This window comes from Ctenopharyngodon idella, chromosome 1 (assembly GCF_019924925.1).
Source record: "Ctenopharyngodon idella isolate HZGC_01 chromosome 1, HZGC01, whole genome shotgun sequence".
Taxonomy (NCBI): Eukaryota; Metazoa; Chordata; class Actinopteri; order Cypriniformes; family Xenocyprididae; genus Ctenopharyngodon; species Ctenopharyngodon idella.
Window position 1 is genome coordinate 11707831 of NC_067220.1, and position 27283 is coordinate 11735113.

General features: G+C 37.5%; 3 protein-coding genes across 7 annotated transcripts; 1 reads left to right on the plus strand and 2 right to left on the minus strand.

Annotated features, from left to right (window-relative positions):
- Positions 1-465: 465 nt before the first annotated feature.
- Positions 466-6701, plus strand: smcr8b (Smith-Magenis syndrome chromosome region, candidate 8b). Its single transcript, XM_051889888.1, has 2 exons — positions 466-4202; positions 5728-6701. The coding sequence occupies exons 1-2, from the start codon at positions 1660-1662 to the stop codon at positions 6137-6139; spliced, it is 2955 nt and encodes a 984-aa protein (XP_051745848.1). The 5' UTR covers positions 466-1659; the 3' UTR covers positions 6140-6701.
- On the minus strand, positions 6403-17919 carry zgc:112980 (uncharacterized protein LOC503706 homolog). 5 transcript variants are annotated; one of them, XM_051889913.1, is made up of 22 exons: positions 17756-17896; positions 17419-17487; positions 17162-17280; positions 16753-16858; positions 16571-16664; positions 15227-15383; positions 14943-15132; positions 12986-13108; positions 12848-12901; positions 12637-12756; positions 12250-12408; positions 11198-11251; positions 11041-11083; positions 10483-10699; positions 10224-10303; positions 9190-9297; positions 8693-8773; positions 8297-8401; positions 8000-8121; positions 7796-7918; positions 7098-7146; positions 6403-6985 (listed from the first exon to the last, which is right to left on the minus strand). In XM_051889913.1, coding segments are annotated over exons 2-22 (2169 nt in total). In that variant the 5' UTR covers positions 17421-17487; positions 17756-17896; the 3' UTR covers positions 6403-6922. The 5 variants fall into 5 exon arrangements, with proteins under 5 accessions (XP_051745873.1, XP_051745864.1, XP_051745876.1 ...); XM_051889904.1 differs by having other exon boundaries at positions 17419-17515; positions 17756-17855; XM_051889916.1 differs by lacking the exon at positions 17756-17896 and adding an exon at positions 17607-17625.
- A 1854-nt stretch (positions 17920-19773) lies between these two features.
- On the minus strand, positions 19774-27001 carry ptcd1 (pentatricopeptide repeat domain 1). The gene is made up of 8 exons (XM_051906531.1): positions 26253-27001; positions 24981-25121; positions 24601-24819; positions 24398-24499; positions 22017-22727; positions 20729-20845; positions 20386-20568; positions 19774-20070 (listed from the first exon to the last, which is right to left on the minus strand). Exons 1-8 carry the CDS (start codon positions 26697-26699, stop codon positions 19897-19899), a joined length of 2094 nt encoding a protein of 697 aa, XP_051762491.1. The 5' UTR covers positions 26700-27001; the 3' UTR covers positions 19774-19896.
- Between the last annotated feature and the right edge of the window lie 282 nt (positions 27002-27283).

Here is a 27283-nt window from a genome sequence, read left to right on the forward strand (position 1 = left end):
TGTTGAGAAACTTCCTCTTTCTGTTTTTGTGTTGCTGTCATGTGAAAACAATAAGCACAAGACAGTTTATGAAAGGTCAAATAAAAAAAATTTGTAAATGCTGAGCTTAACTAAATAGTTAACAGCACCTCCCTTACAGAAGTTTATTAAGTTAATGTTTCTGGAAAAAAGGTTAACTGTATTAATTTGGCAGAAAAAAAAATTGGATGTGGTACATTTTTAAGGGCTTCTATTATAATCTTTTCTTTGGGCCACTCACATTTACATTTCATTTAATGACTCAGAGAAAAGAGGATTTTTAAAGTTAATATAAGGTAAAGTGATTTATTTGTTTTGAAGAGCTCTCATCCAAAAAATACTTTTTTTTTTTTTAAGTTGTAAAAGGATTGGCTGGGTAAAATGAAGTTTGTTTTCTAAAATAAATGAACAGGAGTTTCATTGATGTGAAGAAAATAATGGTGAAAGTTCATATCAATGAATTACATTTCGTAATATTTATTCTACCTCGCAACATTGCAATAACTGCACGAGCGCGTTTTATTTTCCACGGTTATTTTGAGGAATTGGTTTAAGGCGGAAACAAGTAGAGATTGAGCCCCCCCCCCAACCAGAGGTGTCACATGGCTAACTATGGCAAAGGCTGCTTCAGTTACTGCTATCCGGAAAGCGCTTTAATGTTTGTTTACTTCTGAACAACGACTTCTAAAAATTAGCCAGCAACTATTCTCGTGAATTGCTGTACTCGCGCTTCCGTCAACGAACACCGGCAAGTTCATTTATACACATATTATTCTGAATTGACCAGTCAGTTTTCATGACATTGCGTTTATGTCATGGTCCGTATTTTTTTTTCAGGCATGTCATTTTTAAATCGGCGAGAACTGGATAATTTCACGCCTTGTTGTGGTTTTTAAGTAGTTATTCTCTTTTGGTGCGGCGATAAATCACAGTTTACTTGGATATACGTAGTCTCTCTCCTGCACTGGACCGGAGACAGTGTACTGGGAAGTGAAGATGCCGGTTTCAGGGGTGTAAAGTATGTGAGTGACAAGTTTCATTTTTTTTAAGTATTATTTTATGGAATTTATAGTACTTTAGTGCTATTAAAACTTAATGCTTATACTTTTAATTACATTTCCACAATTTAATTTTAGACCTTCAGTGTACAACAAAGTGCATAAGTTACAATCGCTTCAGTTTTTCATCTTAAAACATTTTTTAAATGTGTTTTTCCAGTAAAGCAACAAGCCAGTCAAATTGACGTCCTTTAATTTTTATTTGATGAAATCCACTGAATTGGTCAGTTATGTCGATTTGTTCTCGCGAAGAGATTTTTAGCAGTTATCACAACATAGTGGTTGACCTAAAACAAAGCTTTAATTATAACATAGTGAAAAATGGGCAATGTATGTTAAATGTAAATACGGTAGATGATCAGTCTATAAACAGCTATACCTGCATGTACTGTAAAACAACTATAAAACCGGATGTTGCTGAATGTAAAGTTTAACTATCAGGTATCAGTTTCACTTGTGGCATTTAATAGCCTTACTAAAGACTATAAAATCACAATTAAATGTGTGAAACATAATTTAAGAAGTATAATTTCACAATATTTTTACACCCCTGTCCGGTTTGTTTCAAACACTTTTTGCCACCATGATTGGTTCTCCAGACTTGGTGGCTTTCACTAAAGAAACAGATTTCAGTGAAATAGACCCATCAGCTCTTCCAGAGGAACTGTCTGTACCCATGTATCCCTACACTGGGGACATCACCCCATGGTCCAGGATGTCTGGTGCTAATTTTAAGAAGGACTTTATCCTTTTATCAGAGTTTTCGGAGCAAGTTGGGCCCCAACCTTTGCTTACTGTTCCTTCTGAAACCAAGGCTTGTGGGACATTTGATTTGAACCACTTCTCCCTTCGAATTATGTCAGTGGACTATCAGACCTCCCTCGCCAGCCCAGCAGGTTGTGGCTCTTTGAAACTGAACTTTGTAGAAGACTCAAAGGTAGTTTTAGGGGATTCTAGAGAAGGAGTATTTGCATATGTGCACCACCTTACGCTCTATGACCTGGAGGCTCGTGGATTTGTGCGACCTTTCTGCCTGGCCTATGTGTCGTCTGATGAGAATAAAATCATACAACAATTCCAGCAGCTTTCCACAGAGTTCTCCAGAGTCTCTGAATGTCTGAAAACGGGGAACAGGAAGAACTTTGCGAATGAACTGGAGATAAAACTAAGAAATCTGGAGTATACAAGAGTCATGTTACTTAGAGAGATAGAGAGAGAGTTAAATAAAGCATCTGTAAAATGCACCAATGAAAGGGAATGGATGATGAATGGTATACCTACATTAGATAGAAATACAGAAGATGTAAAACTCAAAGAGTGTGAAACTGAAATAAAATTTCAGAAAGACGGATGTAGGATTTCAGGGAAGGCAGAAGTAGAGTGTGAAAATGAGAACAGGTCATGTATTACACATGAGAAAGATAAACGGTTTGGGGATCGAAGGAAGGACAAGCAGGGTAATATATCTTTCCCAATGCCATTGGCTAACAAAGAACAGGAGTTGGCCACTGTAGAAAAATCAATTCAGGATTATAAAAGCCTTTTAAAACAGGTCACTTGCTACCCAATCAGGAAGCTAAGAAACTCTGAGTACTCTCCTTATGAACCAGATGACCTCCCTCACTCTCTGGAACTTGACCTGGATGATTTAAAGCACGATCAGCTTGCTGGGCCAATGATAGAAAGCAGTGTTTTTACTTACACAAACACACCCTCGCATTCTTCCCGATTTGACAAGCGTCTGAAAACTCTTGAGGAATTGTGTGACGACTACTTCCACCAACAGGCTCTACAGCAACTGTACTCCATTGAGAGGACATTCAGAGGAGATATTTGCCATCTCTACACACAACAACTCTGCCGTAATCTTCTCCGAAACCTTAAATCTACCAATTTCTTATTTGAGGATCCATGTGACTTGGAAGGTGCTGGATTACAGACTGGAATAGCTGGTCAACATTCAGTCCAACAACCCTCCTTTCTTCCTGCACCCTCAATTCTAAGTGAACCTGTCAGTCTTGAGTCATATGCCTCCTGTGTTGAAATGGTGCCAATCAAACTAGAGTTGGGTGGATCTAGCCAATCTCCAGTTGTACCCAGCTCTGTAAATACCCCTTCCGAGGATAGCCTACCCTTGACATCCGACACCGCCCCAGTAGAAGCTGAAATGGAAAATGAGGGAGCAGTTTCAGCTCTGGATTGTCAAGAAAATGTGGAATATGTTTCAGCTTTGATGAAGACCAGTATTAGTAGTGGAGACAGTATTGAGGTCTTAGGGACGGAGAAGTCCTTCAGATCGCAGGGTTCAAATTTACCAATGGATACAGCAATGCAAAGACCACCACCTTTGTCCACTACAGCTGCATTGGAGTGTCTAAGGCAAGGGAGGGTACCTACCAGACGGACTTGCAGTGAAGACAGCATTGAGGTGCTTAGCACGACAGAATCCATCCTACCAGAAGAACTGCGTGCCTCATACCCTTGCGCAATTGATGAGGAAAGCCCAGAGCAAGAGAATGATGAGAAAGACGTGCAAGACAACAAAAATGCTGAATGTGTTCTGGATGTGGGCAATGTTCCTGGAGATCATGGAGGTGCCCGTTTGGTGGAGCCGCAAGGTTTTTATCCTGCCGTCACCCTGACACCACCTGACTGTCCTATTACTTTGACCCTGGGTGGGTCAAGCTCCCAAGATGCTTGTCATGCAACAGAATCACTTCCTTTCTCATTGTTAGATGAGCCCTGTCGGACAGTACCTGATGATTTGTCAGACTGCTTCAGCTACCAGAGCACCACTGCCTCCACAACCTCTGAATGCCCTTTCTCTGTTTGTCTTCCCGGGGAAAAAAGAGAAGGTGGGACCAGACGGAGGCGTGGCAGAGTAGGGCGGGCAGCATTGCAGTTCTCGCGACAGTTTCCCTTTGCAGTTCACGCAGTGTTTAGCCTTCTAAGTGGCCGAACATTGGTGGTCCTAGGCAGCGAGGAGGCTGCAGTGAGACGACTAGTTACAGCACTTTCTGTGTATGTGCCACATCTGAGTAGATACAGAGACAGCATTCAGCCTTGGACTTCAACGCCGCTGCAGCTTACTGACCTGCTCAACTGGAAACTTATCGGCTTTAATAGGTAACATTTACTATGCCTCAATCTTGTTTGAATGCCTGTTTTTAAAGGGAACTCAAATATCTCGATAATCTAGTTCAGATATATTTATTTAGGGTAAAATCTGCTGGAAGATTTCCAATTAACGAGTTAGTTGACCCAAAAATGAAAATTTTGTCATTAATTACTCACCCTCATGTCGTTCCAAACCCGTAAGACTTCGTTCATCTTCGGAGCACAAATGAAGATATTTTTGATAAAATCCGAGAGGTACCCGACTCCTGATAGACAGCAATTTAACCACCACTTTCAAGGTCCAGAAAGATAATAAAGACAATGTTAAAATAGTCCATGTGACTGCAGTGGTTCAACCTTAATTTTATGAAGCGACAACACTACTTTTTGTGCGCAAAAACAAAACAAAAATAACTTTATTCAACAATATCTTCTCTTCTGTGTCATACTCATACGCTGTTTAATTCAGCGCTTCCAGGTTCTATGTCAGAACACAGACATATTATTGGCCGGCTCCTGTGTCAGCATCACACGCATGCGTCATGCTGCTCATGTGAACAGCATCAGCCAATTCTGAGCTGACATTCTGACGTAGAACCTGGAAGCGCTTAACGCAAACAGCGTAGAATGACACAGAAGAGATTATTGAATAAAGTCGTTATTTTTGTTTTGATTTTGCAAACAGAAAGAATTCTCCCTTCATAACATTAAGGTTGAACCACTGCAGTCACGTCAACTATTTTAATAATATCTTTTAGTACCTTTCATGGCCTTGAAATTGGTGGTTAAATTGCTGTCTATGGAGGAGTCAGATACCTCTTGGATTTCATCAAAAACATCTTCATTTGTGTTCTGAAGATGAACAAAGGTCTCACAGGTTTGGAACGACATAAGGGTGAGAAATTAATGACAGAATTTTTATTTTTGGGTGAATTAACCCTTTAGGTCTAACGTCACACATCACTGTTTCCAGGTCCAAACACTCCTCCGGTACAAAAAGCAAAAAACAAACTGTGCTAAAATACTCAAATGGGCGGCTGTAGTACTACTTAAAAATCATGATCATAACCTTTACTGCCTCACTAAAATCTTAGGTGGCCAGTGATTCTTTTTTGAATCATTACAATATTGGTATCTTGGTCACTCTAAGCCTGGAAATCATGAGTTCTGAAAAACTTAGCTTAAAAGTGTGCTATAAAAGTACTCATAAATAGCTGTGAGATAGTATTCTCATTTGAAAGAGTAGAGGCTTGGACCCAGAAATAGCATTTATAGGAAGGTCAACACATCATGACTTGACAATGCGGCTCTTCAGGAGTAGGGTTGTGTGCCACTGGTATACAGCATAAACACTAATTCACTGCTTTGTTGAGCTTAAATGATATAGCAACTGTTAAAAGGGCATTTTACTTGGGATGCATAAAAACAAGAACCTAGTTAACCTTTCAGCAATGTCATCAAGATAAACACTGTATAGACTGTTAGCTAAGTTGAAGCCACTTTGACTACATTTTTGCTTTTTATATTTACACAGGATGTGTGGTTTTACAAATTTGCCTCACTGCCTGGGCCATTATAGCCGATACCTCAGTGTTCTAGATGTGGATCAAAAGACACTGCGCTGCCCAACCTACAGTGGTACTCTAATCAACCTGCTGGTGGATCCAAGGAGCCACTTCAAACGTGGAAACACCTACTTCATGTTTGCTCAAAGTGTGCAAAGCAAGCTTGTCACCAGAGCATTACTTTTAACATTTTTACATGGTCACCATACAGCAAGACCACCTTGGGAAAATACAAGGACAGAAAGTTTTCTTTCTGAATTTCACAAAGACGATAAGAAAATACTCAACTATTTATCTGAGCTCATTAAACTTAACTTCATGGAGATTCCACCCAACATCCTCCGATTCAGCTACACCACATCCTCCGTTTTCAAACTCTGAAACAATCGTTCACAAAAACTAGTCAACGATTTGGGCACTGTACAGTAGTTATACTTGGCTTTGATTGCATTCAAACACATCTAGTTGTTTTTGCCCGGCTATAACAGTATAATCTGTACATTTTCTGCATGCTTTGAAATTTTGTTTACAAAGGCAGTTGAATAGAATATTTACGGTAATATTGTGCAAAGATCCCTAAAAACCGTCATAGGTCACAACCTTAAATGATCTGTAACAAAGCAATATTAAACAGCTTATCAGTGTTGCATTTGAAACTTTGTAATTTATTTAAATTACAAAGATTTGTATATGGTTCTGTTTCTGAATATAATTGTGCTTTACATGCTCCAGGTATTAATCACAGTACTGTAATGTTGAAAAATACTGGTCATTTCCCAAAAAAGAAAAAACACTTGACAATGGAAAAAAATTACCACTACCACTTATAACCTTTGAAAACGTTAAAGGCACTCTTTCTGTACATTAAAACTGTACAGTTTGTTTATCTTGAAGAGTCAAATGTTAATATATACATAATAAAGATAGTTCTTAATTTTTACAGCTTTAAAATTCTGAATAACTGAATTGACTGAAAAATGTGCAATTAACAAGATCAGTTATATTAGGAAGTATGTCTCTCAGCTAAGTTTGCCACAAACAAAAACACTGGGATAAAACAATTTCCCTAGCAGATGAAGGATAAATGAAACATTGATCTCATCCAGACTTATTGCAAGAAATGAAATGCAGCCCATGTTCATTTGTTCAGGATGTTGGTCAGGCTTATTTTACTTGGCGCTGCATTTGTTGCAGGATTCTACGCTTTTCTTGAGTAAGTCTGGCCACCTGCAAAAGAGAGAAGAGCAGCTTACTTTAAAAACACATGAGTTATTGAGATCTAATTATATCTTTGTACATTTTTTTGTTACACTAAGTCATTAATGGAAAAGATTCTTACGTTGCTTTCAAGTTGCAGTCTCAAGCTTAGTTGCCAAGGGCAGTACAATCTGAAATCAAATAGAGTGCATTTGCAAATTGTTGACAAATTATATTTCATGCTATGTTCTTACTTACTTAAAGATATAGTTCACCCAAAAATGCAAATTTTGCTATTCTTGCTCACCCTCAAGTTGTTCCAAACCTGTATGAGATTCTTTCTTCTGTTGAACACAAAAGATGCTATTTTGAAGAATGTTGTTAAGACAGCTGACGGCACCAATTGACTTCCATAGTATGAAAAAAAAAAAATACTATGGAAGTCAGTGGGTGCCGTCGATTTTCTGGTTACCAACGTTCTTCAAAATATCTTTTTGTGTTCAACAGAAGAAAGAATCTCATACAGGTTTGGAACAACTTGAGGGTGAGCAAGTTCATTTTTGGGTGAACTATCCCTTTAACGTTAACAAAATTATCCTATTGCTGAATATTATTCCTGATTTCTCCAATTGCTGTTTTATTCCCAATCATCCTTTTTATATCCCTTTGGACAAAGTGTATTAGGAATATCCAAAATGTCCAATGCAATTCCAATATTCTATTAGAAATCACCTCTTTTAATATATTCATGCATGTACAGCACATCTGCATCATAACAAACATCCCTCAGTCATATGACATTTAATGAATTTACTATAGTGATTGACTGCTGCTTCTTACTCATTCCAAGTGGCAAGCAAGCTATTGATGGGATATGTGTAGGAGTCTAGAATCACACTGTTTTCCACGAAGTACAAGCAGAGGAAGGATGCAACCAGGGAATGTTCAGTTTCACTCCATTTTCTGAAACAGATATATAGCATGAAATTGCTTATGAAGGTTTTTGTTCAGTTTTGGTGTATGTGTGTGAGCACACAACCTTACCCCTGTAGGAGTTGGTACTGCTCATGAGACAGTTCCTGCAGAAGACAGCACAGGATGTAGTGCAGCACATCCGGCCTTCCCAGCAGACTGTTGAAGAACCAACGGAGCGCCCAGTGGTTGAACTGAAGGCAAATTAAATTACACATACAAACAATTACACATGAATCTGCACAGAATCAAAACTACTCAATTTATAACAGGACTCAGGGAACTTCGGCATTTCTAATTTTTGTTTATAGCTGTTAACTGAAGGTCTGAACTTGCCTACATTGACTAAAAACTACAGAAAATAAGTACCCTGAAAGAAATGATGACATTGAGGATGGGGCTGAGCTGTGAGTGGAAAATGCGCAGCACCAAAGCCTGAGTGGCTAACAGCAGTCTAGCCTGGTCAGGATAATCCTAATGGAGAAAAAAAGTAAAACAACATTGCATAGCACCAATAAGACTAAACAATGTATAATATATAACTGGTTTGATCTGCCCCATTTGGCATTTAAAGAGTATTATATATTTATTATCATTTATTTAGTATAAGAGGCCTGGGAAGAAATCATTTTTTAAATTGTGCATACCATTTACTATCATTACTGTAAAAAAAATAAAATAAAATAAAAAAAAATCACAATCACTAATAAGGTGGTTTAGACAAAAATATATATACAGACACAGAACTAATTAATTTAAACTCACATTCTCAAAGGTTTTGGGGATCTGTATACGGGAAGTCAGCGTTAGCTCCTTGAGAATTACATTGGCAGCGTCTCTGGTCACCTGTACAGAAACACATAATGTCTCCAAAATATCTCAGTACGTTCTCCATCCCTCTCCCCATCCTGACGAAGCGTGCCGCACAAGCGTCTCGATCGCCCCCACATGGTTGGTCCCAGTATAGGTCATAAACCTCACCCTCTCCATGTAATTTATTGGTATGTGAGACAAACTTAAATTACACTTCAAATAATTTTTTCCAAAGATGGTTTCTGTCATTTTATGTAGTTTTTAATCACGCTGATGTAATTTCAAGTGTTAAAAAAAGTTTGGTTTTAGTTAGTTATTTGATGCTATAAAAACGGGTGTGATGTTTCTACAATGGAAGAGAGTGGAGATGCATAGTCCTTTTTTTTTTCTTTTTCTTCTTTTTTAACAGTCTATGATCCTGACAGACACAAAATAAACACTCTTCTCACCGCTTGAAAGGTGACGTCAGGCTCGGGATAGAATGCACCAATGAAAAGACCATCTGGAGTAATAAAACTGGAACTGACAATGCCAAGCAGATACACCCAGGTTTCTGACTACAAACAAAGAGACATCCGTCATAAAAGACACCAGATCTGAAAAGACACTGACAGATTTCAAACACATATGAAGACTTCATTTGAATGAAATCACAATGGGTTTTTAAGTTATGATAGGTGGCATCTGGTGCTAAATCATACTGTCCTGAACTACCACACATTCAGAGTAAAGTAACTGGAAGCAGATGACACCAGCAGTCAGACACAATAGGGCTTTTCACACTTGAAATAGTTAACCCTGGGTCATTCTAAAAACTGGGTAAATGGAATCCTGGGTTATCTTGCTTCACATTTCACACTGCTCATAATTTACCCAGGGTTAACAATTAATCCTGGGTATTCATAGTCAGATATTTCATATTGTACATTCCTAAACCCTGGGTTAACGTTGTTATTTGCATATTTGCGGTGTCAGCGTCATTGATTGGATAAACGCAGCGCGCGACCTGTTTATATAGCTCTAGCATTATTGTCGACTGTACTGTTGACTTCATACTGAATGGACATTTCAGACTATAAAGGTAAGAATGAAATGATCTTCAATCAAATTGTTATGTTTTCTGCCAGCATTTGACATTTTTCCTCTCAAACGCTGAATTTATATACAACGCGCAGTGTTTCCGTGACTGTCCAAAGTAGGCAAATATGAGTATGCGATTGGTCGTCTGTTGCTAAGCGTCTGGCTGTAACATTCTAACACTGCATCGTTTCTCACTGTACAAGTTTGGCACCGCAATGCGGGGTTAACACCAAAAAAGCAGTGCTAACCCTGCTTCTAAATTACAAGTGAGATTACAACGATGATAACCCAAGGTTAAGCGCAGTGTGAAAGGTCCTAATCAGGTTACAAATGGCTGCACTTGCTCTTACATTAAAAATAAGGTTAAATTATATAAAATAACATTATATACTATTTTACCTACATCTGCAAAAACAGCACCGTTACAGTCCAGAACCCTCAGTGCAAACTTCAATACCTCCATCTTCTTGAACGAATTTGAACCTTTATTGAAGGAACAGGGTTGAGTGCCACTGGTATACAGCTTAAGCATTCATTGCTTTGTTGATGAGCTTAAATGATACAGACACTGTTAAAGTGGGGATACATAAAAATGCAGGAAAACAAGAACCTGGTTACCTTTTCAGCAGATGTCAATAAGATAAACACTGTCAATTCTCTACCTTCGATGGGTGTCCACTTGGTGCTCAGTAAAGGATCAGGTATGATCATATGGCCATTTCCTGGATCACATTCTTCTTGTGCTATATCAGGGGCTTGGACTGATGTAAAAATTCTGAGGTAAGCTCTGAATTGTAGAGGTGTGAGTCGGGAGGCCGGGCAAGAGACACCGAGCATCGGCGATAACATTGTGTGGACCGCACCACTGTAGTCGCCAACCTAAACACACAAACATAAATACATTTAAGAAGGGGCATTTACAACATCACGATCATTTACCTTTCCAATCTTTGATTATATGCAAAAATGATGTGTCATTTAACAACCACTGCCTTTCCTCAATTTTTGAGAGGAATTTTTTTTTTTTAAGAAAGGTTAAATTTTAAGAAGGGTGTCCTTGTAGGTGCATGTAGATCATCATACTCTCCACAAATCCTCTGCATCAAAAAGTCAGAAAACTCCTGAGAGTCCAGACTTAAATGTCCAAAGTGAGTATATAAAACTGAAATACATTAAATATGGTAGAAAGCACTGAAGGAAAAGGCTTTATTCCGATGTACCTTGCACAGGTAGAGGGGAACCAAGTCTCTCATTCTCTGCAGCCTAAATCCCAGACAGACAGACAGACAGACAGACAATGAAAGACTGTACCATATATTATAATAATATTCTGCTTATATAACACAACAATGTTCATGATATGCAGCTGGCACTCACGTGGGATTATTGGTACTTTTGACAACTTTCAGATAGCGAGCCAGTTCACGGTACCTAATGTGTTAAAAAAAAAAAAAGAAGGTATATTTTATTATTATTTTATTAAGGTCGGCAAGGTCAAAAGCAATGACACTTAACACAATAACTCAAATAATAATCATTGGCCCTATACAGAATCTGCAAAATTTCCCTACATTTTCTGTGCTGTTTACAAAATTCCCAGAAAGGATTTAAAAAGGCGATATTATGCCCTTTTATAAAGTCTTGATTTTGTTTTTGGGGTCTAACACATTTTTCCACATATTTTACATTGTTGCAGCTCCTCTCTTCCCAGTCTGTCTGTAACGCCCTGTTTAGTTCCTGTCTCTATGAAGCCCCTCCTTCCAAAAAGCAAAATGTGCTCTGATTGGTCGGCTGGACCAGTGTGCTGTGATTGGTAAACTGCTTTGAGCGTGTTTGAGAAATGTCACATTCCTTACCATAAGCAACAGTTTCAACACATCACTAAAACAACTAAACCAGCCTTGGGCAGGAATTATTTAAATGAGGAATATAGTGACGTGTTCGTTTCCGGAAGAAAACTCAAGACTACAATTGAGGAGTTTCAGGGAGTTCAGAAACAGTGCGCACTGATTTAGAGAATAACTTCCTTTGAAGTGAAATTTGTGCTTTGTAAATTTGCAGATGTTTAAACAGCAAAATTACACACTAAAGAAAGTTAAAATTGTAAAAAAGCATAATAGGTCCTCTTTAAATAGGGCAGAATGTGTTAAACACAGTGCTACACTATTACTGATCACTGTTAAATATTTTGGATCATTTAAATAATGTTTCAGAGTAGTGGGAAAAAAACAAAATACAGTTTTGGGTAAATTTACCTTTAAGTATGTATAAAACTTTGTGAATGCCAGATGTATGAATTCTTCCTGTGAAATTCTGCATGTGCAGATTCTGTGCAGGCCCATATGATTTATTGCACATATCATTAAATGAAGAGAGGTTTAATAAGCAGTAAATAAAGCATAAAAAGTACACTAAGGAAGGGCCATTACTTGTTTTGTTGTTGAAGTTTACAGACTCTCGCTTGAATTACACTCAGAGGTTCATACAAGACTTGAAGCTTTCGACCTTTGACCTGCCTCTCTCCAGTGATGTTCTGACCTTTCATCACACTAGAGAGCAAGGGATCATCCCAAGGTAGCACACTCAGACTGCAGCCAAAGAAAAGAAAATTTAATTATTAAACAACAAAACAATGGCAGACCACAACTGAACAATTATTGCATTAACAAACAAAATATGTGAAACATTTCTAAAAAACTAAAAACTAAAACTTCAAACTAGGAAACTTCATAAGGATGACAAATTATCTTGGATGAAATATTCTTCAAAAAGTGCATGGCTTTTCCAAACCCAAGTGACAGCACATGTGTTGTTACCTTTTTGGCAGTGTGCAGGTTGAAGGCAGAGGAAGCCTCTGGAAGAAAAAATCCAGTTGCTTTATAAAAGTGCTGGAAAAATCAAAGTCAACTAAAAGCGTCCACACCTTCGTCATAAATCTGAAAGACAAACACACAGACAGTCTATAAAAAACAAAACAAAAAGGCACTCTCCAAGTAAACACATAAAAGAACAGGTGTGTAGCGTTACCTCCACAGGAGCATTGACACAGTTTCAAATACAGTGTTAGCAGCATGTATATTTCTGCAAGGGAGACATAACACAAAGAATTATACATTACATACCGAAAATAGGAGTCAGAATATGTAATAGTGTATAGTATTTTACCCAGGAACAGTGTGGGTGACGAAAAGCTTGATAGCCCCTAATAGCATCACAACAGAAGCCTTTGGATTCTCTTTCTTTGCTTCATTCAAAAACATTTTGATATGCTGACTCACAACAGTGTAACTGCAAAAAAAATAGAGAAAAGAAACAACTTTAGTATAGCACATACTCAACTCCAAAGTTGCACTGATTACAAAATGTGATTATAATTGGTGGTGTTTGCTAAAGGCTGGAATACACTACACAACTTTTAAAAATCTGATCAGATTTTAAAACACTAGGCTTCATACACTTACCAACTTTGTAAATGGTTACAGAGGAAAAACTGGGCATCATACACTAAACGACTGAGGATCACACACTTCCAGACTTTCAAATCATTACGAACACAACAAACGCACATAGAAACAAGCCTCGTTGCTAGGAGATGTCTGTGATTGGCTACAATGATCAACGCTTCAAAAACACGTTGTAAATAGATATTTTTGGTGCTCTTCACTGAGAGCTTACACAGATACACACGGGAGCGTTTGAACGCAGGTGTCTATCAGCAGATCCCTAATATATCCTATAAGCACTCAGTGATGAGTGGCAAAGATGTCTATTTACAACATGTTTTTGAAGCGTTGATCATTGTAGCCAATCACAGACATATCTGTTGAGCACACGAACACAATGGACAGTCAGAGGCGTTTAAGCATCCGCTCAACGGTGCTCAAAACACTAGAGGAAATGGCTGGTAATATCGTCACATTTTTTAAATTTCAGTACCTTGGTACCAAAGTCAGTTGTTTTATCTGTGCTGAGTCCAATTAAATACTGAAGCTAATCTGATGTTCTGTTACCAGTGTTATGTTGAAAAACTATCTGTTTCCATCCACCTATTTTTATGCGCATTTTGGGATACTGAACGCTGGATGGAAACACCAAGATGCGCATAGATTCTAAAAATGTGCATAAAAAATAAATAAATTATGAGCTCAACTGAGTCGGATAAACTTTTGTTCCGATAAGAAAACATTCTAATAAACTACAATGGAAACACTTTTACCAAATAAATTCCTCAATGAGCATCAAAAAAGACACGTGACTTTGCGATGGGACGGCATAACTGGACCAACCAGTGGACCGATTTCGTTGCACACCCTCTGAAATGCTGTTTTGGTTGTTCTGAAATGCCTGAGCAAAGTCTGTCGTCAAAGTAGTTCAGTATAATTTCCTCCCAGAACTGTCTTACATGACTGTGTTCCCAAAACGCCAGGCATCTGCCTCCGAAAGCAAGATAACTTTATTGCGTTTCATCTGCACACTCTAAGGCGCAAGTAATTTATATACGAAATTATTATACAGCAGCTTCTCCTACTGCAGCAATTTCCATTTTTCTTAGTGATATTTAGCGCCAGTTTATCAGGAAGTGACGACTTTGTTTTCTTCAGCTCACTGGATGGAAACAGTGTTTTATTTGCAAATGTTTTATGCGATATTCCAATTTTGCGCACAAGTTAAATTCACAACTTTGGATGGAAACATGTCAAACAATCATAGTCTGAAGCTAAAAATCTGTAAACGTCTGTACCCATCATACACTACACTATCTTCTATGAATTCTGTCAACTCCGACAGCCCAAAATCTGCAGACTGGTGCAAACTTTCGGCAACTATTGTTGACTCACCTAGACTGCAAATCGGGGCAAAAATCTGAGCTAAAGTTGTGTTGTGTATTCCAGCCTTAAGAATCACTATTACTATTCGTCATGCTTAGATAAAAAATCTAGTTACTATAATAACACTCCATGTAATATGTTAATCTCTTACCCAAAACACAATTCTTAAATTAATTTACAGTTCATCAGTTATACCTAAATTATCTAAATGAACCAAATTGTGACCAGTTTCCAATTTTATAAAGCAGTTTGCAAAATAATACTAAAAGTAATATAAAAGAAGGACCACTCACTCGTACTCCAGTATCTTTAAGTGATGTTTATGGCATCCTTTACATCCGATGGCTTGACTCTGTATAGTGCTGTTATTGTTGTGGTGACAGCTGCACCGACAGTTTTTTTGACGGCTGGAATTCTCAAACCCCAACAAGAAAGTTGCATATTTCATTGCCAAACTACCAGCAAATTTGTGCAATGAAGTCTCTACAACAAACACACACAAACAATTTTAAGATTTAGGTTGGCAAAGGTACAAAGAGACAATACATCTGCAGTTTAATCACATGAGAGAACATACCTGCACGTCGTAGGTCTGCATCCATATCCAGTGGGTCAAAGGTGAAGTTCAGCTCATGCAGATATCCCATCAGGCTCTTATCACGGAGGGCCTTCCAGTAGACGCTGTGCTTATGGGCATTACAGTGGCAAATGCCAGGGATAGTCCAAAACTCACACTTTAAAACACAAGTCAAGCCTCATTTACTTACATGGTGCTTTATCAATGCTTCACAAACACAAAAGTGGCCTTGTTTTTATCCTGGTATATATTAAAGGATTAGTCCACATTCAAATGAAAATCACCTCAAGCCATGCTAGGTGTATATGACTTTCTTCTTTCTGATGAACACAAGCAGAGATATATTAATAAATATCCTGACACATCCAAGCTTTATAATGAAAAAAAGCGAGTATTAGCTGAAGAAAGTGCATCCATCTACATCCATCCATCCATCCTAAACGTACTTCACACAGCTCCGGAGGGGTTTATAAAGGCCTTCTGAAGCGAAGCGTTTGTGTAAAATAAAATATCCATTGTTAAGTTATGAAATCAAATATCTAGCTTCCGCCAGAATCTCGCAGAAAATTCTCGCAGTTTAAAACGCTTATGCTACATCCTACACCTTCCGTATTCAACTTACAGAAACAGCTTAACTGACGTGATGCCAGTTTACACTTTCTTGCATGCATTCTGTCTGTTGGAAGCTAGATATTTTACTTCATAACTTCACTTCAGAAGGCCTTTATTAACCCCCCGGAGCCATGTGAAGTACATTTATGATTGATGGATGTGGATGGACGCACTTTCTTCAGCTAATACTCATTGGTATTGCTCACTGCTATTATAAAGCTCGGATGCATCAGGATATTTATTAATATAACTCCGATTGTGTTCATCAGAAAGAAGAAAGTCACGTACACCTAGGATGGCTTGAGGGTGAGTAAAGCTTGGGGTAATTTTCATTTGAAAGTGAACTAATCCTTTAAATCAGTTAGTATAGAGGGAATAACAATTCAGGCCTTAATATTAAAAACTTAATATTTAAAAAAAATTAGGTTTTTTTTGCATTGTGACATTTTTATTAAATTATTTTAGAATATATAGTTAACTAAATACGGCAAAAATAGTATATTATTTCAACTGTAATATCAGTTTTTAATGCTAATTTTAATTTCTAAAATAATAATAATTTCTGTCTGTCTGAACAGGATTAAAATATGCAAATATGCTTTCTGTATGCAAAATATAAGTAGCTTTTTTTCCCCTTCTGATTTGGGGGACATAACACTCTGACATTTTTGTGAGTAACAAACAAACTCTATAGATGAGAGTCTGATTTAGGTTTTAAGCTAGCGAACTCACCGTGGAGGCCAGTTTGTCACAGATGTAGCAAAAACACTGATCGCAGTGCTTTGCATTATTTTGTAGAGGTCCTGAGACGTCCTGCTCTGCTCGCCTAGAACAAGCAAACACACAATGGCACATAAACAATCACAGAAAACACAAGTCCTTCACATGACAGTGGCCTTGTTTATTGTACTGACCAGAAAGCCAGGGTGCAGTCGTATCTAGCATGTGGAAGCACTGTTGCAGTTTGGGAGTATGTGATGGCCAAGTCCTCATCCAGCTCCTCAATATGTTTGGATATATCTGAGATCAAAAGAAAACAAAGAGAAGCAGAGAGATGATAATGCTACTGAATGACAACCATAGTATTTATGGAATACCAAGGTGCTTCAAAGAGGTACTGACATGGTATATGAAACAAAAATACGTATTACCATGGTAAATTTTAAAACCCATTGCATTACTACAGTTAATGTTAAAGAAAACATGGTATTGCCATGCTACGTGTCCAAAAACGGTTGTTTTATGGTACACTTGAATGATGACAATAGTAACTTTTAGTTTTGTTAGTGTCAAGTTTTAAAAAAACTACGTAACGCAGACTACCTGCTTCGTTCCTCTCATTTTCAACGATGAGCACAGAGGAATCGTTGTGGGACATCAAGGAGTCACCTTCATCATCATCTTCATCGCTCAAAATGATTATAGGTATGTTGTGCTGCGTCCTACGGAACATGACAGAAAATGAGAAGAAACGACCTCAAATAACAACCTAACTCAACTAACATTGCGTGCGTCTCGTATAAGAAAACTTTAACATTTACTTTATTCGATTGTTCTGTAACTTTGATTATTAAACTTACATATTTTGTCGAAATGAACCCTTGGACGCGCGCGTTCAAAGTTTGGCGCTTCCGCTGAATCACGTGACTCTGACAAATCGGAAATGTTGTCAGTATCCTACCCTCCCCCAGTCGATAATATATTACAAAATCATAAATACAATAATACACAACAGGTAGCCAGTAATGTTGATAAAATAAATACTTACAGTACAGTATATCTACAGAATCTTGTCATGTATTTACGAAAATAATAATTAAACAAATTAATGATTCTCCGCAAATGTCTAGCGTTAGAAAAAAACATATTAATTTAATGTTTAAGGAAAAAAATAGACCTTTCCGCATTACTACCTACTTCTGTTGTAGAAAGTCTTCTCTCTTTGCAAAAGAAGAAAAAAAAGAAATTCTAGATGTCAGAGATTTTATTGACTTCCAGATGCCAAAGTATATTGTTCCAGTCAACAAAGCCAAGATGCCAGCTGCACATGTGACCACCTCAGTCATATCTCTCTATTTCATACAGTTTTTCCATCCTGTTCTGCCATAGGGAACTTAGGTATTTTCCACTTTTTCTTTTTTGGCCCATCCCCATTACACTTATTTCTCCACCTTCTTAGCTTCTTTTTAATGGTGGCACACTACCAACTCTATTAAAAAAATGTCAAAAGAACATTTAAATTGTAGCTACCCCAGGTAGACTGATATGTCCAAAATCATATACAACATTTAAATCCAGAGAGCAGCCTAATACCCTCGTACCCTAGGAAAACAGGTTAAAGTTTCCTGGTTTTGCTCATCTAACGTCTACTATATTTCTAATAAATATATACTGTATTCCAGATTCCAAGACTCAGACTTTATTGGTCAAGACAACAAAGCTGAGATGCCTTCAGAACATCAAACAGTCCCAATCGCAGCTTCCATTTTTATACAGTTCATAATCAATGACCTCATTCACAGGTGTTTTCCTCCTCTTTTTTTGTTTTTGTTTTGTTTTTTGTTTTGTTTTTTGGTTCATTCCCAAACACTTGCCACAGTTACTTCATTATCTTCTTTCTTTCATTGTAATAGTGGCACATGTACAGCTATTTTTTTTTATTTTATTTTTTATTTTTTTATTAACATTATACTTCAAATGTTCCCAATACTGATAGAAAATACAAGTAAAATAAGCATATACAGATGCAATATATCCCCATACAGTGGATAGACTTGTACATGTTCAATGATTAACCAAACAATATTCCTTTTCATTTTCAAACACTAGAAAATAATGATGAATACTGTGTGTACCTCTCACTGAGAGAAAAGTACAACTTATCAGTATATGTTTTGGGAATCTTTCCTGTTCAGAGCAGAGCTCAGACCAACTTCAACCTTGAAGACGCTGTGAATCAAGTGTATCCGTGTATGTGTGCTAGTGTTCTGTGTGTAGGTCCTGTACTGGTATCAGTGGACAGATGACATTTGGCTGGAGACCTGAAGATGCCATGTCATGACCCAACAGAACATCCAGTACCTAAATCCAGGGTCCCCTCGTCAGCATCCTGACGAATAGAGATATGTTTCTAACTATCTGTCCATGTGTGGAAGCTTACTAATTTTGTCTATTTTTCTTAGCCAAATTAGAATCATTCAACCTGAAGTAATTATGTCGTTAGTGGACTCTGTTAGAGTATAATTGTTGTGGAAATGTGAATGTACGCAGAGCGGCCTACAAACTCCGTGTGAGACTTGAAGCTGGCTTCTGCTGATGAAACTGCAAACTATTCAGTAAAATTTTCTTTTTTAAACTCTGACTCTGGGTCTTCATTCATCATATCTGGTCTTTTTGGTATTTAACTGTGAAATTCCCCTACAGTGGTTCTCAATCTGGGGTCCTCAGCAAACTTCCACAAGGGCCCCAATACATCTTAAAATTATTTGCATTTAGTTACATTAACATAATCTTAATGAAAATGCTAAAATAAAATACTAAAACTTGCATAAACTGACATACCTGTAATATTTTTGCATGTATTTTTTATGACAACAGAACAGCACCACATAAAGGCCATCTATAAACAACTTTACAGGCACTACAAGTGTAGACTTTTCAGTGTAGCAGTTTCTATCTTTATATTAGATTTGTCTTCTATTATAGCTAATGAGAAAGCAATTACAAAAATCCTGAAAGTTACAAGCCTTTTGCAATTGATATTTTTATATAATTTTTTGTTGGACAAAAAGCTATCTGCCTTTCAAGGCTAAAGCATGAGCAAACTGAAGTCTCCTGTTAGTTCACAAATTTACATACATTCTTAATAAAGGTTTGTGTCATTGTGTGGTGATGATTTTATAATAGTATTTTAATGAGACAAACAGCACCAAAAATAAATACAATGATTTAATGTATGAACCATATCTACAATTATTACATGACATATGCAAAATCAGCCTCAGATTATCCTCATACACTTGAACACACAGATTTACAAAACAGTTCAGGACTTTGGTTTATTCAGAAACTTGGTTTTGTAAGGTGACTCCATCTTGTTCTGCTTCTGGTTTGGGGGATCGATACTTTGCCCAGGGGTGTGGAGTTTCCTGGCCAGGCATGAACTCCAGCCATTTCCTGTAAAAACCACGGAAACCATCGATCTTGTCCAGGTATATGTTCCGTGATTTTAACTGAAGAAAGAAAGGAACCAGGCATAATTAATCCATGGTAGTCCATAATAGAATCTTGCTCATAGGTTAATAACATGCTGAAAAACAATGTATTTGATTTTACTGAACTCCTTTCACTGAAACTTGAATTATTTTATTAAATAATCATTTAATTAAATTACCTTTAGAATAATACCATGTAATCATACTTACCTTATTGCTATTTTGTAAAACTGACCATGTTTATATTCACTGCAAGTTGCATTCTGTATATAACATGTGACATGCAAATCCTGAATCTTGTTTGATATGAGATTGCCTCATTCAGTTTCTAACCTTGTCATAAGAAGGAGGATACTGAGCTGCAAACTCCAGCTGTCTGATGATGACGTCATTGGGTGGCACCTGCAGTTTGTGCATGTGTCGAAGAAGTTCATGTAGATAAGCATAGTCCAAACGCTTAAATGCCTGGCTGATCAGGGCACTGTACACATGAGCATTCGGCACCAGTCCACAAGACTGCAAAAAACAAAACAAAAAATAAGAGCGAATCAAAGTAAAATAAAAAATGAACTCAAAGAAAGCTGGAAAGAGTTGATAATCGTAATAAGAGGAGTCCTTAGACATATTAATAGTGAAAATGAATAATAAAAAGATGAAATTGGTTTTCCTACAGTACCTCCATATCAGTAAAAAGTTGCATTGCATCTTTCTGTCTGTGGCAAGCCAGAGCAATACTACAGAACGTCTGTGTATTCGCAGCCAGTCCTCTGTCGACCATAAGGGCTTTTACAGCCTAAAGAGAGAAAGCAGTTATTATTTACTTTTACATTTATGCATTTGGCAAATGCTTTTATTTACTTTAACTTGTTTATTATTTACATTTATGCAATTTTAATTATATAATAATAGCAATTTGTTATTGTATGTATGTATTATTTCGCCATAGCTCAAACAACAACTGTAGGCTGTAAGAATGTGCCTTTTACAACAAGCACTCTTGAAATAAGTTGTGAACAGTGTTGGGGAAAGTTACTTTTAAAAGTAATGCATTACAATATTGTGTTACTTGCTAAAAAAGTAACTAATTGCGGTAACGTTACTTAGTTACTTTTTATAGAAAGTAATACGTTACGTTAATTTTGCATTACTTTTTCTCATCTGGGCTGGGCTGTTCGTTTGTTTTTCTAACAACAAAAAAAGTTCTATTTTTGGCAAATGTAAAGGCCCTTTCACACCAAAAGTGAAATAAATAAGACTCAGGCTGAAGGAAATGTAAATTCCCGCCTGTACAGTACAGGGCGCCGCTCAAACAAACAAGTCTTTCAGCTGTGCTGCAATTCTGGAATACAGGATGCAGGAGAAGAAGTAAATGAGTAAACGTATGTTCACATTTAGTCTAAAACTAGTCTGGAATAACCATCGTGTTCACACAGTGCATACAACCCCTCTGCACTCCCATTTCTCTCAACATGGGGACAGGAGAGGTGTCAGTCAATAAATGGGAAAACAAATTAACTTGCGTTACTTATTTGAAAAAGTAACATATTTTGTTGTATATTCAAAAGCAATGCATTACTAGTTACTTGAAAAAAGTAATCTGATTACGTAACTCACGTTACTTGAAATGCATTACCCCAACACTGGTTGTGAATATAGGTCTATCACCTTGAAAATCAGTTTTGATGTGGGATTGTAGCCTGTTTTAAAAACATTTTCAATGAAGAGTAGCTAATCCTCATTTTTATAATCCATCTACTACCGTCAAAAGGCATCAGCGATATCTCTGACTACTGTCGATCCCCATTTGACAGATGCTTTTATGTGAATTCATGCGTTCCCCAGGAATCGAACTCAAGACCTTTGCATTGCTAACACCATGCTCTACTGTTTGAGCTACAGGAATATATTTTATAAAAGCAACATTACTGGAACATTATGAACAGATGATTAAATGTGTTTCTAACCTTAGCCCCATACAAGTCTCCAGCTTTGGCCATCCTTCTGATCATAGTGTTAAAGAACGCCACATCCAGCTTGACACCACTCTCTTTGGCCACATTAATCAAACTCTGCATTGACTGGCTGCCAGCTTCCATGACATCAGCCAATAGTGTGATGGTTTTGATGTTTGGCTCCAGTCCATCTTTGGACATTTTCTCCAAAAAACCATCAAGGTTTCCAATCAGAGCAAGTCTATCCGAAGCACTATTCACAGGCCCCAAGGCAACCACACCTGAGTGGAAAGTGCTGGGGTCCAGAAGGTTTGGGAGGTGGGAACTTTGTGTTGATAATTGTGATTGACAGGTCAGAGAGCCACTTGATAATACAGGCAGCATTTGAGTCTCATCTTGAGATGTGTCTATTCTGCATGGATCTTTTTCCTTTAAAAGGGTGAAATCATCCTCTTTGGCTTGTCCATGGCTCTGTGTGTCTACAAACAGCTCATTCTCAAATGCATCTATATCTAAAGGCTGACATGACGTCTCCACTTTGACTTTTGTCCGACGGCTTTTCTTTCCACTTGTGAGTTTTGGGGTCACTTCTTCCGTTCTCTTCAGCAGTAACGCAGAAGCCAGACTAGGATCACCTATTCCACAATCTCGTGCTACGCGCAGGAGTATGTTGTAATTTTGAGTGTCTGGTTTTATTCCAATCCTAAGCATCTGGTGCCACACCTACAAAACAAATAACAATACAATAATACGTAAAAAATTAATTGACCAAAGTTGCGTTTTATTAGCTCTTCTCAGATGACGTGTTTTGACTATTTCGTAAACATGTGGATAAGCTACAACAGATAAAACATGTCAGCAGTGTGGACACTTCACCGTGACCAAACATGATGTAAGAGCATTTTCACACCTGGCTCGTTTGGAGCTTTTGTTTCATTTTCTCCCTTAGTTCAGTTCGTTTAGGCATACAGTATGTGAACAAAGCAATCGCGCTCGGATCCGCACCAAAATAATAATAATATCACAATATATAATGGGTAAGTACGTACATTGCATGAAAAGCAGCAGTGTTTGTTTTGCCTCTTAAAATGAATCGTGGGTTAACTTGGAGCAAAGACGAAGTGAAATGCCTTATTGAAATTTGGTCGGACGAACATATTACAGAACAACTGTCCAAAACATAAAAATATAGACAAAGTCTCGAGTCTTGCTAAAAATGATAAAGTAATGTAATGACAGCTACAAAGAAAGCCGCAAGTTATCAGTCAGGATAGATAGACGACAGCTATCGGCCGAATCCTGGAACATAAACAGTTGCGCACTGACCAATGAGAGGAGAGTTTACTCGCACTTGACTCGTATTAACTAATTTTGGTCCATTTAGAAAAGTTGCCTTGTGAAAGCGAACCGAACCAAGAAGAAATCGCAACATTGTAACAATTTTAATCCTTGTTTCAGAAGAAAGTAAATGATCTACAGGTGTGAAAACGCCCTAAGGCCCTGTTTACCCCTGGTATTAAGATGATTTTGGTCGATCAAATCACAAGTAGATGAGGAAGACACATATCCGTTTACACCTGGTGTTTTAATCTGTCTCTTTTGCCCACTTTCGACCACATCTGTCCTTATTTCTCTGAGGGAAGGGTCTATGGGTGGGTAAATGTATGGTTTTTTTCAGATCTGTCAATCTAATGGATGAAATAAGCTTGTGCAATTTACGCATGAACGCAACCAGTGTGATGACGGAGCATCAGCTTTTGTTTCTGCTCCGACAGACGCAAGATCAGCCAAATGCTGTGAGTGCATGTTAGAAATCAGGAATGGTGAGAGAACATTGTGCTTGGTACATTTTTCGTTTTCAAACCAAACTTGGGTCTTCGGCAAACAAAGTTTAAATCCCGTCTGGCTAGCGCGCTTCTCATAATGTTTACGTGTTAGGTCAGTAGGCAGAGAGCAGGCGGTCTTTCGTGGCTGTTCGACCACATGAGCGTTTACACTACGTAAGCAATCCGGTTGAATGCGTTTTCACCTACCTCTGGAAATGGTCGAAAGTGGACAAGCTCAAAATGTTTTAGAGCCCGTTTACACCTGTATTTAGCATGTATCAAAACGCATCTTAATACCAGGTGTAAACAGGGCTTAAGAGTAGCAGTATATAAAATCTGTTCAGCTGAAATATTGATAGACAGCTCGTTACCTTCTGAAGAACTTTACTATGACCGGTTTATTTTATCAACTGATAACACAACGTTTTGAACAGTTTAGAGTTCAAATACCCAAACATAATTACCAAAACTTCAGTTTCAGTTTTTGGCTAAATGAAAATGTTCATTTCTGGTTTTCTGTGTTTCGTTAGAAAACTATTTCGGTGCACCAATGCTGTGTGTAAGTACCTGTAAAGCCAGCCTGAACCCATGCTGTTTGTCGTTCACACAGCTAATCAGCAGATAGTGAAATGTCTCCTGTGTGATGGGGTGTCCATTTTGAAGCATCTCCTATACATGCATTTAGACACAAACCAAATGATATTACTGTGGTGTTAGTGCAAAAAGAATTAAAATGCAAAACTAAAATGTTTTGTGACATTAGTTAGTACCCGCAGAATTTGAAAGCACGACTTCAGGTCTCCAGCAAGAGCGACTGCTTTGAGCAAAGCATGCCATGTTATGGCACTGAGAGGGATGTTCTTCCTGAGAAGCTCTTGCTTGAGCTTCATTGCCTGGTCCAGCCCTGACTGTTTCCATGGTGATTCCGCACAAGCGTTGAACAGCGCGGTGTATGTAGCATCTGATGGCTCTATCCCTCGCTTCTTCATCTGAGTGGTAACATAACATAACATTAAATAACATAACATAACATAACATAACATAACAACATAGAAATAGGGTTAAATTAAGATCAAGTGTGTCATTTATACATCATTAGCAGCACCTAATATAAATAATGACATTAAAGATCATCATAATGCCATCTTACTTTATTGTACAACTGGAAGGCTTTCTTTAGGTAGCCCACACGTCCACATCCGCCGATGAGAACGGTGTAATTGTACTCCTCAGGCCGTAACCTCTCACCTTTGAGCATATCAGCCTCAAAAAGATCTAATGCCTCAGCCAGCTAGACAAAAAAAGAATAAAGTGTGTACTGGTTTATATGACACAGATAAACATACTTTGACATATGCTCACACTGATATGTATTTACATGGCACACACAAAAAAACATGGCAATAGTGTAATAAAGTACCTATAGAAACAATATACTTTTAAGGAACATACTTACAGGGATAGTTCAGTCAAAAATGAAAGTTCTGTCACCATTTACTCACTCTCAAGTTGTCTGTATAAATTTTCTTCTGCTGAACACAAAAGAAGATATTTTGAACAATATGGGTAACAGATGACGGACCCCACTGACTTCCATAGTATGGAAAAAAAAATACTATGGAAGTCAATGGGGTCTATCAACTGTTTGGTTACCGACAGTCTTCAAAATATCTTCTTTTGTGTTCAACAGAAGAAAGAAACTCATACAGGTTTGGAACAACTTGAGGGTGAGTAAATGATGACAGAATTTTCATATTTGGGTGAACTATCCCTTTAAGTGCAAACTAAATTATGCTTTCGGGCACTTAATTGCATGTTAAATGAAATTAGATGAAAATGCATTTAATATTGATTTTAGCTGTAATACAGTCAGTTGAACTTAAGAGTAGGACCTACTTAAGTAGGACTTTAAGTAGGACTACATCTTTATATGTAATTTCATAATTACTTCTTTTGTCTTTGAAATATGGTTAAAGCTTACTGTCGAAAGTACTGGAGAATGCATTTATGGACAACTAAAATATACTTTAATGCAATTTCTATTGAAACTTGTATGTCATGTATTAAAATGTATTTGCAATTAAACATTTATAATGATGCAGTTGCAATTTAGTAATAAAATATCACATTACAGTTAAAATTATAAAAACTATATGTTCTTTAATATGTTAGACAAAACATCAAAAATAAGTGTACTTCTGTAAAGCATGACATTATTAGAACATGATTTAAAATAAACTTTACAGTAAAACCTCTGCAAAGTGCACTTTTTAAAACAGTAATAAAAGTGTCTCTTTAAGTACACTTAAGTGACTTCTATTTGATCAATATAGTATAACATTATACGAGTACAGTACTGAGACGGTCACTGCACCACAGTAAGGATAAGTGTTATGAAAATCATGTATTTTGGACAACGTACTTTGTCCTCTCTGATAAGCCTTTTACACTGGAGGAAATACCAGTATGTTGTATTTTTCCGGCCCGTTTTGGACCTGAACTTTTCCACCAGCGGCGCGGCCTCCTCATCCGCATCTCTGTATTTCGTATCCAGCAGCTCTGGGGATGTTTTGCGAAAGGTTCGTCTGGAGGAGAAATTTCTGGAATAATCACCAAACACATCACTGGCATCTTCCTCATTCACATGATCAGATGCGTCTGAACTAGTAGTTTTGCTGTCAGTCCATCTCGGAGGTGTTAAAGTCACTGATTCACTAAAACATCTCAAGGGTCCCTGATGCACTCGCTCAGAAGGACGGACGGCTGATCTGCGCACATTTGAGGATGCTGACGCACACTTTATAACATTAACACTGGTGTTCCGTGTGAAAACACATCTCAGAAGTGCAGAACGCAACATTCTCGCCATCAACCTTGAACCTTGAAAACCTAGTTACTCCATTTATCACCCTTTCAAAACTTATAAACTGTGATAGAACCCGCTTCTTCTTCTTATTCTCTTGGTCACTGGCGATAGATAGAAACCGCTGCTATATTCCACACATGATGTTTCTACAGTAAGTCGCCATGATGCCCATAACGTAAGTTTAACAAGGCATTACTAATAGATAATAACATAATCGAGATATTTATTTACCACATTCCATGTAATATTCGGTTGAGTATTTTATAGTGAGACTCAATTTTGATCTAAATGTACAATTTAACGAACGAACTCTGACTTTTATCCAACGAAATAAATTATGAAGATGAGCGAGATCGATTAGTAGGACTTATCGTGTGTTCGTCTTCACACTGCTGAAACTGCAGCAATGTCACCGCTTATCATGGAACTGCCATCTAGTGACTAGAATTGAAAATATGTATGGAAATAACAAATTTCACGTGACAAGGACAAGTCATTTTGCCAAAATACTTACATACAAGTGTGTTAATACATATATGCAAGAAAAATCCCACTCTTTTTACATTCCAAAATGAATTTGTTTCTAT